Below are 13626 nucleotides of genomic sequence, written 5' to 3'. Positions count from 1 at the left end.
GGCACTGTAAAAGACACCAAGAGTACAACAATAAACAATGCAGACACAAACCCTGTCATCACGGAGCTTGCAATCTAGGAGCAGAGACAAGCAATAAATGAGATGCATGTTAGGAGAAGTCAGCCCGAGTCTTAGCTCCACCTCTGCCGTTCACTGCCTGTAGACTTTGGGCAAGCACCCTAAGCACTGTGCATTCAGGTAACGACACGCACTCACCAGGACTGATGGGTGGGTCAGCCCTGACTCAAAGAAAAGGCCCAGCACTTTGGGATGCCAAGGTGGGCGAATCACCTGAGGTCAGGAGTTGGAGACCAGCCTAGCCAACATGGTGAAACCCCATCTCTACTAAAAACACAAAAATTAGCCAGGCGTGGTGGCAGACGCCTGTAAGAGACAGCATGTGACAGGGGTCCTAAAATGTGGTGACCTTTGGTATGTTATGATGTGGGGGTGGCAGCAGGAATTATTGTTTCATTTACCACACTTGAGTGTCAGGAGCCAAGAGGACCATTTCCTAGATAGATAGATAGATAGATAGATAGATAGATAGATAGATAGATTTTTTTTTTTTTTTTTTTTTTTTTTTGAGATGGAGTCCCATTGTGTCGCCCAGGCTGGAGTGCAATGGCACAATCTCGGCTCACTGTAACCTCTGTCTCCCAGGTTCAAGCAATTCTCCTGCCTCAGCCTCCCAAGTAGCTGGGACTACAGGCGTCTGCCACCATGCCTGGCTAATTTTTGTGTTTTTAGTAGAGATGGGGTTTCACCATGTTGGCTAGGCTGGTCTCCAGCTCCTGACCTCAGGTGATTCGCCCACCTTGGCATCCCAAAGTGCTGGGATTACAGGCGTGAGCCACCGCTACCAGCCTCCATTTCCTGGTTCTTTGATTTCAGAAGTGTCCCAAGTCTTCTATGCTGAGTTGTATTTTAGGCGGGGGGAAAAAGCCATTTTCTCTTCTCATTGTGAGTTATTGCCCTAAAATGTGTGTTTTTTTCAAACGTTGTCTTAAAATTTAATATGTTAGTTCAAGTGTTTCTCAAATAAGCAAAGTCATTTTTAACCCTAATATCTTTTTTAAACTGGGGCAAAATATGCATAGCATAAATTTTTCCCATTTGAACCATTCTTACGTGTTCAGTTCAGTGGCATTAAGTTTATTCACATTGTTATGCAGCCATCTCCAGAACTTTTCCATCTTCCCAAACTGAAACTCCACCCATGAAACAACTCCCATTCCCCTTCCCCAGTCCCTGGCAGCTACCATTCTACTTTCTGTCTCTATGAATTTGATGACTCTAGGTACCTCACAAAGTAGAATCATCCAGTATTCACCCTTGAGCCTGGCTTACTGCTCCCAGGTCCATCATGCTGTAGCATATATGTATGTTAAGGCTAAAAATCTGAAGTGCTGGGACTATCAGGGCTGTGGGCCTGATACTCACAGGAAGGGTGGAAGGCTCCAGCAGATGACAGGGTAGAGGAAGTGAGAAAGTTGTGGCTAAGAGCACCTCTAAAATTACAATATGTACCCATCAGAGGGAGACTTGTCCCCAGGCACTGTCTTTCCGAGTCTATGGGAGATTTGTCCCCAAGGTCTGGCACATAGAACCCAGGGCCAACGTGGATGTATCCTTCAGTAGCAAGGAACTGTGAACTGTCTTCCCTAGAGAGGTCACGCCCCAGGGTTTCTTAGTGAACTTTGGGAGGCATAGACCATCGCCTGAAGTTGTCTCAAAAAAGTAAGCACTAAACCAAAAGAGGTCTTTGCACAAACAGAGCGCAGTACCAGGAAAATCATGCCAGTCTTTGAGTTCACCAGCGTAGCCAAGCACAGTAGTCCCCAGACTTAGCAGCTGCTTGCTCCCTTCCATCTTACGTGACACCATGTGAAGGCACTCACCACTGGGCCAGAGAGGAGCAGATGCCTCCGCTCCCAGACAGTTAAGTGGCGCCAAGTAAAATGGAAAATGTGCTGGACTGGCCCTGAGTGGCCTGTGTAGGACACTGGTTCTAAGACAATGGACCTTGCTAGGCTCCCAGAGCCAGGTGATATTGATCAGTTCTGAGGATGAACCACAACCCTTAGATCCTTTGAGATTTCAGGAAATCAGAAGCTGAGGACACCACTGTCTTTCTTTGAGGTGGCCCATAACTTGGGTGATTTGGAGGGTGGCAATGATGATGAACACCGCCAAGAACAATACCCTGCATTTGACCCTGCTTGAGTCCGTTCACTTTCCCTGGGGCAGGAGGACAATGGTGGCGCTTATGGGTGTTGAGGACTCACTGGGTGCCAGCAGCCGATCCAAGCCCTTCCCACTGTCAGCTTTACTCCTCCCTTCTCCCCAAGGCAACACCTGTGGCTGCTGCTCCCACTTGATAGAGGAGAGTGAAGCTCTGAGAGGCCCAGTCACAGGACTGTGACTGGCTGGGTTGGGATTGGACCCTGGTCTGCCTGCCTCAGGGACTCCAACTTGGTTGGATGATGAGATGACTCATGGCCTTTCCATGTCAGCCACAAAAGTGGGCATCATTGCCATTTCCCGGAGGCCCCAAGAGGTCATCCAACCAGCTGTCTCAACAAAGCTGTTTCCAAATCCTCTGGGACAGGATGGCTGTCCAGAGAGGCCCTGGCTGAATGGCCTGCGGGTCTGAGTGCCTCTGAAAGGGAGGATCGGGGTCTCGGCTCCTCTCGCCCCTGCCAGCAGCCTTGCCATGCCAAGCACGTCAGCAGAACCGGCATCTGGAGCTTCCTGGTGGAGGCAATGCTTTCCTCCAGATGAGTCCTTTCCTTTCTGGGGCTGAATCTGTTTTTAAGCTACAGCTCCAGCAGGGGCCCACTGCTTAGGGCAGCACCCGGCTGTGGAGCCCTGGCCATAGGTGCTGGCTTGTCCCCAGAGCACTGGGCAGGGCTAAGGAGGATGGTGTCAGCTTGGCCCCTTCTTGCCACTTGGCACCTGCTGCCCAGCCATGATGACGCCTCAGCTGTTCCTCCATGACATGATGAAAAAGAGGCAGAAGAAGGAGGAGGCTCAGATCATCTGAGGAAAGGAAGTGAGCCAGTGTTATTTGTCTCACGAAGATGTCAGCGTTTTCAGGGCACAGGCACCGCACCCACCAGCCCCGGCTCCACTCACCCTGGGTAATGGAGGGTTGGTTCCAGAACCAATAGTTCTGCACTCCTGAAAGCCTCTACCTGACTTTATTTATGGCTGCTCTGTCCACCTCCGGAGACAGGCACAGGGTAGATGCTGGTAAATAACCCTTGAATTGAATCAGAACTCACTTGTCTTTGTGCCTACAACTTTTCTGCACCCCTAGGCCTATCTTCTGGGACCTCTGGCGTGGAGCGGTTGGGCGGTCCCAGAAATTCCCAGATCTTATAAAAATAAACGGTTCTGGGAAAGCTGGCGGGCATCTCTGACAGAGGGGACCACAGGGTCAGTGGTGCCTTCTGTCCAGCTGAGACAGGATGTGACTTGGACATCACTCTTGATTTACGGAAAAATAATCTACAAGTACCCTGGGTGGGTCCTGTGCAGGCTCTGCCTTGAGGGAGTGACTGCATTTCCAAAGGGACTTGGAAACATTGTTCCCCGCTGTCCCCATTTATGAAAAGTGGCCATTTTTGTGAAGTAAGTTATTTCAAAACAAGGGCAGGGAATGCGTGTCTCTGTGTGTGTGTCTTCTCAAAAAGAACTGGATCTTCTCAACTCGGCGCTGACCTTCAGCTCCATGAGGAAGTTAATTGGAGCTTGGTATTAACGCTGAGTATAGCAGAACTGATCCTGAAACCAGCTGCTAAAACTAGTTCCCCACACAGTCATTCTCTTCTTTTAAATTTTACCAGAAAGCACTTACGAAGCGCCTAATTTGGTCACTTACTGGAAGGGCAGCATATGTACAGGGGGAGTCAGGAGTCACGGATTCCAGTCCAAGCTGAGCTTCTTTTTCCCATCTGTAAAATGGAGCTCACGATCCTTGCCCCGTCTGCCCCACAGGAAGTTGGTGAGACTCAAGTGAGAAAATGCATATTGAGGTCCTCTGTGAAGTAACATGCGTTCCCATCAGTCACTTAATATACATTTATTGAGCACCTGCTATGTGCAGAACTCAGTGGTAGATGCTGAGGAGAATATAAGCATTTGTCTCCATTACTGTCTCTGGGGCTGGACTTTATAAAATGTCATCTAAGCCACCATCTGCTTCCATGTACCTGACCCCTCCAGAGAGACTGAGGCTCCATCTCCCCCTGGCTGGTGAAGCCACTAGTCTCTACAACATGGCTTTCCCTAGCCCGAGCTAATTCCAGAAAGGAGTTTGCTGAAGGTCTGTTATTCTTCTTTATGCCTCTGCTAAGCTTTCCTGAGAACTGTTGCTTTCTGGACCGGGATATAGGACAGAGCTTGAGGCCACTCTTCCTCTGCTTGCGTCTGCACGGCATCACCAAAGGTAAGCCCCAGTCCCGGGGAGTGCATCCACAGGAAAGCTGCTGGGCACCTGCAGCCCACCCCGTAGCCACTGCTGGGGGAGTCTCACCTGATGTTTCCGAGGGAATCACCTGAAACATGGCATTGTCACTTCCAAGCTATGTGACGTCGGGAAAGTCATGCAGCCTCTTGGTCTCACTTTCCCTGTCTGTAAAATGAGGGTAATTGGAGCTCTGATGAAATGCAGTGACGGCTAGAAGGGGCTTATATATTGTGAAGCTGTGTACAGCTGCCAAGGGCTGTTTTATTGGCGTCTAATTGTATGTCCTACCTCTTCACATGCTTCACTTCTAGGCCCCTTGTTCTGCAGTTTGGGAGAAAACTCTGGATTTGTGCTCCCTCAACCTCACGCTCTGGGCACAGGGGATGGTACCTGTAACTCAGAAAGAGGAAAGAAATGTGGGGGAGTATGTTTTTGGCAGTCCAGGAGGCCACCCAGTGAGATCTTTGCATCTGAAAGGACATCTGAGAACATTTTCAAAGCCATTTCCAGCTATCCAGATACAATAAGTGGCTCTAGAATTCAGGAATGGTTAATGGGGCCAGGTAGTTTTGTCCAAGTTGCTTCTAAACACTCCAGAAACACTGATTACCTGATCTCAAACCTCCTTTCCCAGGCAGGATTGCAGTCAGGGGGCTATGAATGTTGGGGTGAGGTGTGGTTGTGGGGGAACACTGACTCTTCCCCAGGGACCTGGGAAGGGAGATCTAGGGATAAGTATGGGGAAAAAAATAAAAATAGAAATTTTAAATTGGAGCTATGTGCAACTTAAATATCTTCTTCCTTTTTGCTTTGTAATTTTTTCGATAATATTGTGAGAACTGAAATATCTTTAAAGAATAAGGAGGACTGGTCAAAGCTGACCTTCGAGGGCCACTGATGGCTTTTCCTTTAACAGTAGTTCTCAAGGTACCTTCCAGGGTTCACTGGGCAGCAATATCTTCGTGCAGGATTGTTGAGAGTATATTTCATTCAAAATAAGATAAGTTACACTTAACTTGTACATTAATGTGTAGTATAGACATTTTTTTAAACTGAAGTTGAAATGGCCGTCCAATTTGGAGTGAATGTATTGTTTTCCTTGGAAGATTATTTGTATAAGGTGCGTTTTTTTTTTTTTTTTTTTTTTTTTTTTTTTTTTTTTTTTGAGATGGAGTCTCACTCTGTGCCCCAAGGCTGGAGTACACTGGTGCAATCTTGGCTCACTACAACCTCTGCCTCCTGGGTTCAGGCGATTCTCCTGCCTCAGGCTCCCAAGTAACTGGGATTAAAGACGTGCGTCACCACACCCAACTAATTTTTGCACTTTTAGTAGTGACGGGGTTTCGCCATGTTGGCCAGGCTGGTATTTCTGTAAGTTTTTAAAAGAGAATTGATTTGGAATATAAAAGTAATTGACTCTGAACATAACCACAGTGACCCTGAGATGTTTTCTTTCTGCTTTGTCAATCAAACCTTAAAGGAGACCATCCACCCCTTTCCCTTCCCTCAGCTCCTGACTTCTTCCTTTTCCTTTCTGTAAATGAGACTTCTGAGGCTCTGGTGTGAATAACACTAAAAACCATTCTCTTTGTGTTTCTTCCCAGGCAAGGATCTGGAGGTGCTGCGGTACATTAACTTCTTCCCAGAGTCGTGGCTGAACCGGGTTACAGCCAACCACTACCACGCAGTGAGTTACCTGCTCTGTGAGGACACACTTGTCGAAATGTGTTGCCTCTCTGACTTTGCTTTTTCTGGAGATGGGTTTCACTTTTGAAACCTCTAGATCTCTGAGGTCAGGACATATCTGGATCGTCCTCCAGGGAAAGTGGGGAGAGCAGGGCCTGGGAAGGAGAGAAGGGAGGAGACCCAGCTTTGGGATCCAGGTAGTTCGAGCTCCCCTCATACGCATTTTTGTTCTTGGTACAGATGAAGCAATGTTGGGACCAAATTACTCTTCCTCCAGTAATAAATGAACATATCTCTCTCTGTGCACCCTCAGCAACACAGACATTTCCATTTCTAATCACTTTTCTTAACTGAGAAGGGAACAACGGCATCTCATTTTTTAACATGCATTTCCTTTATTACTGGTGACTATGAATGTTTTTCCATGCGGCATTTCCCCTTTGTGAATTGTCCATGCAAACTGTTGTAGTTCTTATGTGTTTCAATCTCACGTTTTCAGAGATGAAGAGGGGGCAGTGTGTGAGTTCTGAAGATGTATGAGTCACTAGTTAAAATTCAATCCTGCTCAACAAATACCTATTGTAATATGCAAGCCACAGTGCTCAGTGCTCCCCGCACCATAGATCTTGACTCCGTGGAAGGAGGTGCTTTTATGGGACATAACTCAGGACCATGCTCTAACAAGGCAGCAGAGGAGTGACAGAGAGGGCACAGTTTGTGCAGACATCTTGGGAAGTCCCCACCTCACTCTTGGTCCTCTGACTCTGCCCACCTCCTTCCTTTTGTCCCCTGCTCCTAATGCCATCCTCTCGAATTCCACTCCCTCCCCGCCCGAGCCCTCACCTTGGAGCCTCCCATGAGGGGCCTCGCTTGCTCTTGATTTTGTGACCGTGATCATCTCTGCCCCGTGTACACATTTTATTTCCTAGGTGACACTGCTCAGGTACTTTTCTGTCTTCTCTGTGCATCCTCTGAAAGCACTGGGCACAGCACTCGACACAGTAGGTGTTCAGTAAATGTCTGTGAACTGAATGAATGACTGAATGTGAGTCTAGAGGCAAAACTCTTTTTCAAACATGGTGAGGGTGCAGGCATCAAGAAAGAGGCATGAAGATGAAGACAGGCACTCGTGTCCAGAGCATCCCTCTGTGGTCAGTTGTGTGTGTTTTCCTTTCAGCTGGAGAATGGGGGCGACATGGACCAACTGAAAGATCTTAACACCCAGGCTGTGAGATTTGGGCTGCTTTTTAACCAGGTACTGAGAACTGCACCCAAACAAGGGGAAGAATTGTCCCTCTTGTGCTTAGTTAAGAACCTTTAGAGGGCAGCCACGATCACTTCTGGCTCCTGGTAGGAAGGTCAGGGGACTAAAAGAGAGAATCATAGGTGTCTCTCCTGCTTAGTCATCAGCTCCCAGGAAATAAAATTCACAAGGCAGCGGCCTGGGACAGGCCATTTAATAATTACCCCACTAAGGGGCCCAGCGATCCTGGTGATACTGGGATGGAGGAGTTGCCCTGGGATGTAGGACTTCAATTCTAAAACCAGGAAAGGCCAAGGCAAACTGGGAAAGGTTGGTCATCCTATTTCCCACAAACACCAACAGTTGCAAACTGGCTCAACAAGAGACTCCATGCCAAGTCCATGTTTAAGCTTATAGGGGTGAACTCAGTCTAGGCAGCTATTTTGATAGATCTCAGAATAAAACTGTAGTGGGTCCAGGAGCTTGATTGCAAGGCATCTTGGTACTTAGTGACCAGGGGAGCATTGGGGTTGGTAGCTGTGCTCCGTGCTGGGTTTCCTGTGATGGAAACAATTCTCCGGGAAATCACTGATCTCCTTTGATTATTTCAAGGCACCCCCGCAGTGATCTCAAAAGAATTCATGTTTCAAGAACTAAAAGGTGCTGAATGTATCATTAGAGAGTCCCCTCTGAGTCATCCCTGGAGGGGCTGGCTCAGCCTTTTGGTTGCAGAGATGTCGTGCCTAAGTGGGCAGATGGAGATCACAGAGCCAGGACTTCCCGCAAGTGCTATGAGTGGCTCTTGGGTCCATCAAATTGAAACAACATGCTTTGTTTCAAAGGTCTATAGACCACAGGTCATCTAAGAACATACCTAACCTATTCTTTACTTCACTGAGGAACATGAAGAGTAAATTATATTGTCACTGTTCAGTAGCTACTACTAAGGCTACTACTAACTTCTACTAACTGTACCAACTGTTTGTAGTGCGACCAAGGAGAGGAGGGTCTAAACCCTCCAGAGACACTGATTACCTGATCTCAAACCTTTTTTGCCAAGCAGGATTGCAGCCAGGGGACTGTAAATGTTGGGGTGAGGCATGGCTTTGGGGGTACACTGTAACTTTTGCAAACTTGATGGGTTCCCAGGGACCTGAGAAGGGAGATATAGGGAAAAATATGGGGAAAAACATAAAAATAGAAGAAATTTTAAATTGGAGCTGTGTGCAGCCTAAATATCTTCTTCCTTTTTGCTTTGTAATTTTTTTCTGTAGTATTGTGAGAACTGAAATTTTTTTTTATTATACTTTAAGTTCTATGGTACATGTGCACAATGTGCAGGTTTGTTACATATGTATACTTGTGCCATGTTGGTGTGCTGCACGCATCAACTCGTCAGCACCCATCAACTTGTCATTTACATCAGGTATAACTCCCAATGCCATCTCTCCCCCGTCCCCCCTCCCCATAATAGGCCCCGGTCTGTGATATTCCCCTTCCCAAGTCCAAGTGATCTCATTGGAGACCTGAAATATTTTTAAAGAATAAGATGAATCAGTCAAAGCTGACCTTCAAGGGCCACTGATGGCTCTTCCTTTAACAATAGTTCTAGAGGTAGCCTCCAGGGTTCACTGGGCAGTGGTATCTTCTTGCATGATTGTTAAAAGTATATTTCATTCAAAATAATATAAGTTACACTTAAAAGCACTAATATGTAGTATAGAATTTTTTTAAACTCAGGTTGAAATTGCCATCCAATTTGGAGTGAATTTATTCCAAATTGTTAGTAGTAATTACTACTACCAAGGATTTCAGTTTCGCTTTCTCCATGTTTCCTAGGTTAAAATTGCCGTTGTATTTTCACTTTCAAATCAGTTGCTGAATGAGTGACGTTTGTTGTTGTCGCTATACTTTGTTTTACCACGTTCTCTTGACTTTTTTTTTTTTTTTTGAGACAGAGTCTTACTCTGGCGCCCAGGCTGGGATGCAGTGACACAATCTCCGCTCCCTGTAACCTCTGCCTCCCCTATTCAAGCAATTCTCTTGCCTCAGCCTCCTGAGTAGCTGGGACTACAGGCACGCACCACCACACCTGGCTAATTTTTTTTTTTTTTTTTTTTTTTGGTATTTTTGGTAGTGATGGGGTTTTGCCACATTGGCCAGGTTGGTCTTGAACTCCTGACCTCAGATGATCTGCCTGTCTCAGCCTCCCAAAGTGCTGGGATTACAGGTGTGCACCACCGCACCTGGCTGACTTTGAACACTAAATATTTCCCCCCCCTTCACTTTGTTGTCTTTCCCAATTTAGGAGAATACAACTTATTCGAAAATGATTGCTGTATATGGATTCTTCTTTAAGATAACGGGACTCAGACATGATACTACTTCTTATAGTTTTTACATGCAGGTAAGGATAGAGTACACGAAAGTTATGTCTCTGAAAGTCTTTTAGAGTTAGAGTCAATCCATGTTGAATTAATAATAATTGATTCATCATTAATTACTAATTGACATGAAATGTATTGTAAGTGCTAACCACGCTCGTATATGTGATGTCATTTGATTTTTACAACCACCTTGGGAAGTAGGTATTACTTTCAGATGAGGATCTGAAAACTGAGCATTTTTGTGTTTATATGGCCTCTACTGGTAAAGCCAGGATTAGATTCTAGTCTTCTGTCTCCACATGTGGGGCTCACTTCATCTTCAATTTATACAAACAATTCAGTTATTCTCCCATGAAGATAACCGGTAACATCCCCAACTGGGAGAGGGGGTAATTTTGTTTATTTGCAAAGTGGGCTATGGGCAGGACCCCAGAAAGGTGCTTGACTTCTCCGTAGTGCTCCTGCTGGACTTTAGGAGAGGCAAGAGAATGTCATGTTTAGGAATGGAGAGTCCGCAGGCAAACGGCCTGTGAGCTATAGGACCTGGGCAAGTGCCAGGAGCTCTCCTCTGTGCAGTTTCCTTACCTTTAAGACACAGAAGGTAACAGGACATACCTCACCGGATTGTTGTGAGTTTAAACGTGTTAATCTGTGCAGGGTGGCTTGGAGCAAGCTTGACACACAAAGCACCATGTGCATTAGGGAAGATGAGGAAGATGATGTTGATGATGACAATGACAACTATGATGAAAGATCACTGTGTTCCACTTAAGATTTGCTTACAAGTCTCTCTTCTCTAAACTGCAAGATTTTGAGAGGCCATACCTTATTAATCTTTTTATTGCTACTGCCAATCACAGTACCGAGAACATAGAGAAGCTTTATTTTTTAAATTTTTCTTTATTTTTTGAGATGGAGTCTTGCTCTGTCACCCAGGCTGGAGTGCAGTGGCGCAATCTCGGCTCACTGCAACCTCCATATAAAGGGGCTTTAAATGGCTGGCTGAATGAATGAATGGATAAATGAGTGAATTAATGCATGAATGAAGAAACCAGAGTTTTAGTCTCAGCTTTGCCAGTACCTTGTATGTGCCCTGGAGCAAGTCATTTCTCTTTCTTGGGCCTCAGCTCTTGGTCTCCTCAGTGGTCTCCACTGACTCAGGCATCTCCCTACACAATGAATTCTTCTGGGTGGAAGAGACGAATTATGTGACAACAACAGTCCAAATGTCCTTATTGAGTACTACATTGGTTTTTTAATTCTGGCAAAGCCATCGTAAAGCTTGACTTACGGTGTTTTTCTAGATTGGCCAAAGCCCAGGCCATCAGCCACTGGTTTATGTACGGTGGGGGCTCAAATAACAACCCACCCAGCAGCAGCAACAACTTTTAGGAGATGGTGCCAATTGGGAAAAGCCCGCTTGCTGCCTGCACACGTTATATACCAGGGCCTATGTGCCAGGCGCCGGCTTTCGCTAACTCTGGGCCACCCCGATTGCAGTTCCACCTGAGGTGGGTCACTCTCTTTGCAGAGAATAAAGCACACAGACCTGGAATCCCCCTTCGTGGTCTACGAGCACAAGCCCATCAGCCTGCGAGCGGCACGCCTGGTGAAGTATGAGATCAGAGCCCAGGCCCTGGTTGACGGCAAGTGGCAGGAGTTCAGGACAAACCAGATCATGCAGAAGTTTGGGTTGACCAAGCCATCCTGCAAAAGCCATGCAAGTGTTCATGTTGTCTTTTTCTTTTATTTCCTTTTTGCTGTTTCTCTCCCCCATCCTTTTGGGGATCACTGGCTTCTAATCTCCAGTGCTCTACACTGAAGATCCCTGGAAAATCTGGCTCAGTTTCTTAAGGATTATCACAGCCTCAAATAATGCTAAAGAGAAATCTCTTCTAGAATGAAAAATCATGGATATGAATAACTATAACCCAAATCAGACTGCCTGATTTGGGTCACACTAGATCTATTTTATAAGCATCAAAGGGTATTTTTTTTTTTTTAGGTGAGCAGGCTCCGTGGAGCGTATTTGCCATCACTACCTCCACTGATGCCTGTGAGTGACACATTAATTTCCCTGAAATCCACAGCCCAGACTCACCTGCCTCACTCTGGCCCACTGGGGAAGGACGGGGCCCATCTACCTCAGTAGGTGGTTGCCAGCATCTAGGCAGATCCACTGCCTGGCCTGGCTTCTGACCAGAATAAGACTTTGCTACAAGCCAGTGAGTAATTCCCAGTCCTGACTGCACATCAGAATCACCTGGGGGCTTTATAACTACCAAGGCCAGAGCGCCACCCAGATCACCAGACTAGATAGATACTCCATGGGTCAGGCCTGGGTATCAGTATTTTTAAAAGCTTCCAGGTTATTTTCTATGATGTTAGAAATCACAGTAGCAATTTCCTTTGTGGGGGCAAGGGAGAGGGGCTGGGAAATTAACTGACAGAGAACATGAAGGAGATTTCTGTGGGGCTGGAAATATTTGTCTTTGTTTTTTTTTTTTTTTTTGAGATGGAGTCTCACTCTGTCACCCAGGCTGGAGTGCAGTGGCACGATCTCAGCTCACTGCAAGCTCCGCCTCCTAGGTTCACACCATTCTCCTGCCTCAGCCTCCCGATTAGCTGGGATTACAGGCGCCACCACGTCCGGCTAAGTTTTTGTATTTTTTAGTAGAAACGGGGTTTCACCATGTTAGCCAGGATGGTCTCGATCTCCTGATCTCGTGATCCATCCGCCTCGGCCTCCCAAAGTGCTGGGATGAAATATTTGTCTTGATCAGGGTGATGGTTACACAGGAGTGTTTACTTTGTGAGAATCCATCAAGCTGTCCTCTTCAGATTTGTACACGTTATTGTGTTTAAGTTATTCCTAATTTACTGGCAGTTTATTTCCAATACCCTCTGCAAGTTATTCTGATGTGCAGCCATCGTTGAGAGCCAGCATTTTCTACAACTGTTAGGCCTGCCTCTTTCCCTTTCTGGGGGGCCATTGTGTTTATCCTAAAAGTCACGTTCGCTTGGTTTTGTTTCATGTTTTAGATCTTGAAAATCCAAACTGTGGGCATCCCAATCTATGTAAGTTTTGCATTCATCTTCCCACCATCCTGACAGTTTCCAGAAGAATCTATGGGATTTTTCCCCCACTGGTCTGCATAAAAGAAAATAAAATGACATAAAAGGGAGTACTCAAGCATTCCGTTGCCTTTCCTAGTTGGTGATGGTCTCATTCGAACTTTTGTCCACATTTGTATCATTTGAGGGTGGAACGTGCCAGACCCAAGAGCGCATTTACCAGCCCTGCCCCCACAGCACCCTGAGTCCAGCCCTAACTTTCTCCCCTCTCCCAGCACCATGGAAGCACCAGCGGCAGCAACGGACTGCGGCCAGAAGCATGGAGGACTTCCCTTAGATGCAGCTCTGTCTGCTACACAGAACAACATGCCTGCCAATTGTCCCTGGCAGTTTGGGCTCAGACAGAACAAGAGGTAGGAGGGGACGGACGTGATTCTTAAGTACAGAGTGACTTATTTATTATCCCACCTTTTAAACTGAAGCTCTGCAGTTTGGAAGGAGGGAAGTAGAGAACCTTCCTTCCCAGTTTATTTATTTTCTATTGCAGTGTCACAAAGGACCACAAATTTAGTGACTTAAAACAACACACTGATTACTTCACAGTTTTCATGGTTGAGGAATTCAGGCGTAGCTTCACTGGGTCCTATACTCAGGGCCTCATAAGACTATGGTTTAGTGGCAGGCAGGCCGTCTTCTCATCTGAAGAGATGGCCAGGGGAATTCATGTCCAAGTGCGTTCAGGTTGTTCGCAGATTCATTTT

General features: G+C 46.4%; 1 protein-coding gene across 7 annotated transcripts in view; it reads left to right on the top strand.

The window, feature by feature from the left end:
* The window catches only part of LOC105469795 (BTB domain containing 16), an 80162-nt gene extending 67187 nt beyond the window's left edge, over window positions 1-12975 (top strand). For 5 of the 7 annotated variants that reach the window (XM_011721352.3, XM_011721342.3, XM_011721339.3 and 2 more), the window contains exons 13-19: window positions 4362-4453; window positions 6079-6161; window positions 7338-7415; window positions 9712-9810; window positions 11322-11510; window positions 11796-11846; window positions 12833-12975. In XM_011721352.3, coding sequence (XP_011719654.2) covers window positions 4362-4453; window positions 6079-6161; window positions 7338-7415; window positions 9712-9810; window positions 11322-11510; window positions 11796-11846; window positions 12833-12901 — 661 coding nt within the window. In that variant the 3' untranslated portion in view covers window positions 12902-12975. The remainder of the gene's footprint in view (window positions 1-4361; window positions 4454-6078; window positions 6162-7337; window positions 7416-9711; window positions 9811-11321; window positions 11511-11795; window positions 11847-12832) is intronic. The other 2 variants (XM_011721368.3, XM_011721376.3) reach the window with 1 other exon arrangement.
* Window positions 12976-13626: the final 651 nt, after the last annotated feature.

This window comes from Macaca nemestrina, chromosome 9 (assembly GCF_043159975.1).
Source record: "Macaca nemestrina isolate mMacNem1 chromosome 9, mMacNem.hap1, whole genome shotgun sequence".
NCBI classification, from domain to species: domain Eukaryota; kingdom Metazoa; phylum Chordata; class Mammalia; order Primates; family Cercopithecidae; genus Macaca; species Macaca nemestrina.
Note: the sequence above shows the minus strand (reverse complement) of the source record. Positions and strands in the feature narration are given on the sequence as shown.